Source organism: Belonocnema kinseyi, chromosome 3 (genome assembly GCF_010883055.1).
Source record: "Belonocnema kinseyi isolate 2016_QV_RU_SX_M_011 chromosome 3, B_treatae_v1, whole genome shotgun sequence".
In the NCBI taxonomy this organism is placed as follows: Eukaryota; Metazoa; Arthropoda; class Insecta; order Hymenoptera; family Cynipidae; genus Belonocnema; species Belonocnema kinseyi.
This window is the reverse complement of record NC_046659.1, coordinates 57,122,233-57,128,232: the sequence shown is the minus strand read 5'-3', so window position 1 is coordinate 57,128,232 and position 6,000 is coordinate 57,122,233. Positions and strand designations below refer to the sequence as shown.

General features: G+C 30.6%; 1 protein-coding gene across 1 annotated transcript in view; it reads left to right on the top strand.

Annotated features, from left to right (window-relative positions):
- The window catches only part of LOC117169187 (citron Rho-interacting kinase-like), a 30,705-nt gene that overhangs the window by 9,263 nt on the left and 15,442 nt on the right, over window positions 1–6,000 (top strand). The window contains exon 6 of the mRNA XM_033355414.1: window positions 1,141–1,673. Coding sequence (XP_033211305.1) covers window positions 1,141–1,673 — 533 coding nt within the window. The remainder of the gene's footprint in view (window positions 1–1,140; window positions 1,674–6,000) is intronic.

Below are 6,000 nucleotides of genomic sequence, written 5' to 3'. Positions count from 1 at the left end.
TGGGGGGGGGGGGCTGCGAAACCCTAAAAATTAAACATTTCTTAATAAAAATCGCCATTGAACTATTTCAAAATAAAAACATAAATTTAAAGAGTACGAGTTTTAGTTTTCAAAATTGAAGAATATAAAATAGAAAGTATCACAAAGAACAAGTTGAAATTGCGAATGTTGCAAATTCAACAATTTTACCCTTAAAACAATAATGTCACCATTTTTAATAGAATATTTCTCAATCGTGTGTTAAATATTTAAAGTCTTAGAGAAAATCTTAGTAGAAAATTTTTTATAATTTATAACTGGCACAATTTAATTGCGTAACATTTATAATTGAACCATTTCAAACCTCAGATGTCAATAACTAACTGAATTTTTTAAAGCACTTAAAAGATATATAGCTAAATGTTTTAAATCATTTAATTTTTCGGAGTGTAAAGTTGAAGGTTCATAAATTTTCAATTATCTGACAGTCCAAAGTGGTAAAAATGAAATAATTTGTCATTCTTTGCCTATAAAAATGTAAATTCCAAGTAAAGCGTTCAAGTTTGTAGAAATAATTCGAAAATATTTCAATTTAACCATTTCATTTTTTAGCATTTTGAATATAAAATTGTAACACTCAGGTGATTCAATGTTTAAAAATTACAGCGCTCAGAGTTTAATGTTAAAAAAACACTGAAAATTAAACAATATTTGATTCAATTTTTTAAAGTATTTAAAAGTTTAATAACTTAACATTTTAAGGTATGTGATTTACAACGAATAGAAATTAAACTTTTTAAAATTGAAGGTTTTTAGGTAACTTGTATTTAAAACCCAATATTTATATGTGAATTTTTTGGGGTAAAAATGATGCATTACTTTCTAGTTTATTTTATTCTAAAGAATAGAATTTTAATGCACAAACTAAAGTTTATATGGTGGCTATCTTCTTTACTATAATATCAAATACTTTGTAGTAAATTATACATTCTACTCAAATATAATGAGAACTGCTTGATTTTCATCAAATATAATACAATCATAAAAGTCGCGTCTCATGACTTTGTTACAAATAATATTATTAAGAGTATTATAAAAATCTTAACATTACCGACACTAAAATGGTTGAATATTGAGAATTTCTTAAAATATTTTTTACAGAGGAGCAACTGCGCAAGGTCAGTAACCTAGAAGAATTACTGCGAAGATTGGAGCACAGCGTAACGAAACTTGAGGCCGAAAATGCTTCACTTAAAGGAATTGAACACGATAAACCTACAACTAGTACAAACTCAAGTATCGGTTTCGATAGTCACCATAGCAAAAATATTTCTCAGCTGGAGCAACAGATTCAAAAATTAGAACAACAACTGCAAGCCTCGAACGAAAGTTTAGCTGCCGAACGAAAGGTGGCCAAACAGGCACAGATTTCTTTATGGAAGAAGGAAAAAGAGCTCTCTGATGCGAATCTCGACAAACGCATTGCGACCAGAGAAGCCAAAACGGCTGAGGAAAAGCTCAAAACTTTACAGGAAGATAAACAAAAGTTGACAGAGAGGCTAAGGAAAAAAGAGAAGGACGAAGAGGAAAAAGCTGCGAAGCTACTCAAAGAATTGGAGAGTGCGAAAGCCTCCTTAGGAGAATTAACTAGAGAATCTTCGAGAAATAAGATGCAAGCAGATTCTGCACAAAGGGTTGGATTTATAATATTTTTAACAGGTCCCTGCAGAGGTCGGACTCACGCTATTATTAATTTTGTTTGACTTTTTTTTAACGATGCAAGTGTGGAAATATATACCGGAAAAGAGTTAGTCCAGTCAACTTAGATATTTTCCCTGCGTAAAATAGTAGCACCTTGAAAATTTAACAGATGGTTCTTCATACCATCTTATAAGATATATGTAAAAAGTAACAACTGTAAAGCTGTGCTCCCCTCCCAAAATGGCGTTCAAATGGCAAAATTCGTGTTTTTTTGCATTTAATCATGGTTTGCACAAAAAGAACTAATCGCGCAAAGAAAAGTTGTTAATAAATGTTGTAGAGCATGAAATTCTCTATATTATTACGCAATTCAAACAGAAAAAAAACTTCATTATTTTACTTGCAAATTGATTATCAAGTAAGATTCTTCTTAAAACTTCAATAATTAATTAAACGGCAAGAAATACATTTTTTGGAATGTAAATACCCAAAATGGTATCATAGTTATTTAACAATGTTCTCTATTTTTTTCAATCACATTGATATTTTTTTTCTTAAATATTACATTGTTGATTAAGAAAAGTCCCTTTTTTGTTATTGCTACGAACATCAATCCAGCAATCGCACATCGGGTTTCACCACTGGAGTTGATACTCAAGCGTTTATATTTTATGAAACAGCAAAATTTTCTTTCATTAAGTTGCAAATATTTTTCATTTTGCAACTAAGGACAACTTTTCAAATCACCTTATTTCCGTGAAAAAGTACGCAGCTCATTGTAATTTCGTATATCGAGTGCATGCATTTTTTAAGAAATTTTGACGCCGATTTAAATTGTTTATAAGAATTATGAACGGAGAATGTAATTTTTATTAAACAATTTATATCTCCGCTTCTAATTAACATTAAGCGTTCAAATTTGTGGAGGTGATAAAACTGCCTTTAGGCGTTCCAGGTATCCCCGAGATATTCGATTTGAACCATTATCAGGGGGGAAAAGGCAAGTGAAATTGACCTCTCCGTGGAGCGTCAATGCCGCACGTCCGAGGACGCTGGGTAGGGGATAGCGATTTCTCGCGTTTCGTTGCTCGCACGGAAACGCTGTGGCGACTTCAAACTCGCTCGAGTAGTCATATCTACGAAACTACTCGATGAAAATTGATCATTCGTTTTTTAATTTAATAGAGCGCATCGAGGGGGAAAATAATCTTCGCTCGAATATGCGCTAATGCAATTTTTTAATCGTATTGTTTGCAAGTGAAAATTGCAACTATTATTTTTCAATTAATGTTTATTAAATATGTTGAAGAAAGGCTTACGAATCATCGCAAACGTGCGTTGCAAATTGTTTGCAGTATTGCGAATCTCGCACCAGGCCATTTCAGCCATGTTTAATTAACCGGGTTTCTGAATAAATCACAAGAAAATCAACATCGACCTTGCGAATAAAATCACTGTATGAAAAAAAATACCTTGTACAAAGATGCAGTAGTAACTAACGACTAAAAAACAGCCCGATTCTCAGAATCCGTGTAGCTCGACAACTTCTGGGAAATAAGAAAATATACACTCTCGACAAAAACGTACTTTGCATTGTTACATTACCTAACGCACTTTTGCTTTCCATTGATTGTCAAAGTTATTACATTCAATTAGTAGCTATGTGAACTAAAAATAGGCGAAACAAATTAAAAAATTTGTGCTTGTGTATTATTTGACCCAGAAATTGTAATAACAAAAGCTACGGCAAGCTGACGAAGCGAGCAAACAATTTGCAACGCACATTTGCGATGATTCGCAAACGCTTTTCCACATTTTTAATAAACATTCATTAAAAAATAATTTAATCGAAATTTGCACATGCAAACAATACGATTAAAAAATGGCATTAGCGCATTTTCGAGTGAAGATCATTTTTCCCCTCATTGCGCTCTATTAAATTAAAAAAAGAATGATCAATTTTCATCGAGTAGTTTCGTAGATATGACTACTCGAGCGAGTTTGAAGTCGCCACAGCGTTTCCGTGCAAACAACGAAACGCGAGAAATCGCTATCCCCTCCCCAGCGTCCTCGGACGTGCGGCATTGACGCTCCACGAAGAGGTCACTTTCACTTGCCTTCTTCCCCTGATAATGGTTCAAATCGAATATCTCGGGGATACGTGGAAAGGCTAAAGGCAGTTTTATCACCTCCACAAATTTGAACTCTTAATGTTAGTTAGAAGCGGAGATATAGATTGTTTAACAAAAATTACATTCTCCGTTCGTAATTGTTATAAACAATTGAAATCGGTGTCAAAATTTCTTTAAAAATGCATGCACTCGATATACGAAATTACAATGAGCTGCGTACTTTTTCACGGAAATACGATGATTTGAAAAGTTGCCATTAGTTTCAAAATGAAAAATATTTGCAACTTAATGAAAAAATTTTGTTGTTGTGTCATCATTGCTCGTAGCAATAATAAAAAAGGGACTTTTCTTAATTAATAATGTAATTTTAAGAAACAACAATATCGATGTGATTGAAAAAATAGGGAACATTTTTCAATAATGATGGTATCATTATCGGGTATTCACATTCCAAAAAATTTATTTCTTGCCGTTTAATTAATTATTGAAGTTTTAATAAGAATCTTACTTAATAATCAATTTGCAAGTAAAATAATGAAGTCTTTTTGTTTGAATTGTGTAATAATATAGAGCATTTCATGTTCTACAACATTGATTAACAACTTTTCTTTGTGTGATTAGTTCTTTTTTGTGCAAACCATGATTAAATGCAGAAAACACGAATTTCGCCATTTGAACGCCATTTTGGTATGGGAGCACAGCTTTTCAGTTGTTACTTTTTACATATATCTTATAAGATGGTATGAAGAACCATCTGTCAAATTTTCAAGGTGCTACTATTTTACGCAGGAATCGAGGGTAAAATGTGCTAGATTGACTGGACTAAGTCCCAAAGACTAATATATAGAAAAATGAATTGAAAATGTTTTGAATTCATCTAGTCCTTATTTCCTAAATTTCGGTTTGTATCACTTTTTTGACTTTTTGAAGAAAAATCTTTCATTATTGTACCATTTTAATTTATTACACTTATTGGTTGAACATTTTACAGTCAGCCGAAAATGTCCGAAATCGAATAATGTCAAATAAATAAGTTAAGACTAGCAATGTATTAATGTAAAATTTGAAGAACATCGATCATTATCTTGAGGTTCTGCGGGACAAAAAAAATCCAACAAAATTTTTAATTTTCATTTATGCAAAAGGGGCTACTATTATTTTTTTTCGAAATTTACATAATGTGCCTCATTTTAAAGAGTCTTGTAATCTTTCAATATTTACCGTTTTTCTATGCTAAAATCTCATTTTCATAAACCTTAAAAATCTAAAATAATTTTTTTATAGTCTTTCAAAGCATCCTAATATTTTTTTGAGCATGTAGAAACTTTATAAGACTTTAAAATCTGAGGTAAATCTTAAGTTTGCGGAAGTTTCTAGAGAATGTAGAGACTTGTAAATTTATTAGGATAGTTTCCAAAACTTTTTTGACCTTAATTTAGTATTTTTTAGATTTATCAAAATGAGATTGTGGTCTAAAAAATCTGAAAATATTGTACATTATGTAAATTTAAAAAAATACTTAATATTAATGATTATTTTTAAACTGAGAATTACGAATTTTTTAAACTTATTTTTGCCTCACTCAGCCTCAGGATATTGATCAATCTATTTCAAATTTTACACGCGTGTAAAATTGTCTGATTTGAAAATAGTTCAAATTAGAACTTCTTTCCAATTAATAAGAATTTCAATGGAAAAGATCCATAATGAAAGATAAAAATAGGACTTTTATCAACTAAATTGTGAATATATAGATAAAGATCTTTTAGAAATTCAAAGTCTTCACATAGAATGCAAAATTATGAATATAATTTTGTGGAATTTCTTGACAGTCCTGTTTTGCAAATATAATTTGCAAAACCATATGATTTTATGCTAGAAGGAATAATTTCAAGGTACTACATATTATTTATTGTATTTTTTCTACACTTTTACTCGGTATTTCTAAAGAAAGAAAATAAGAGAGAATTTGATTCATTGATCGGAATTTTTCAATCGATTGTACTAAAATAAATATTAAAAGTGTCAGGATATTTAATTACTTTTAGTTTGTTCAATTACGAAACGAACTAGGAAAAATGCTTTATTGTCGATAATGACAATAATATAAGTGATACTGTTTGTAATTTTTCTTTATATTTTGAATTTTTTCAAAAGTCTGTGTTGATTTTTTTTTATCGAAGATAGT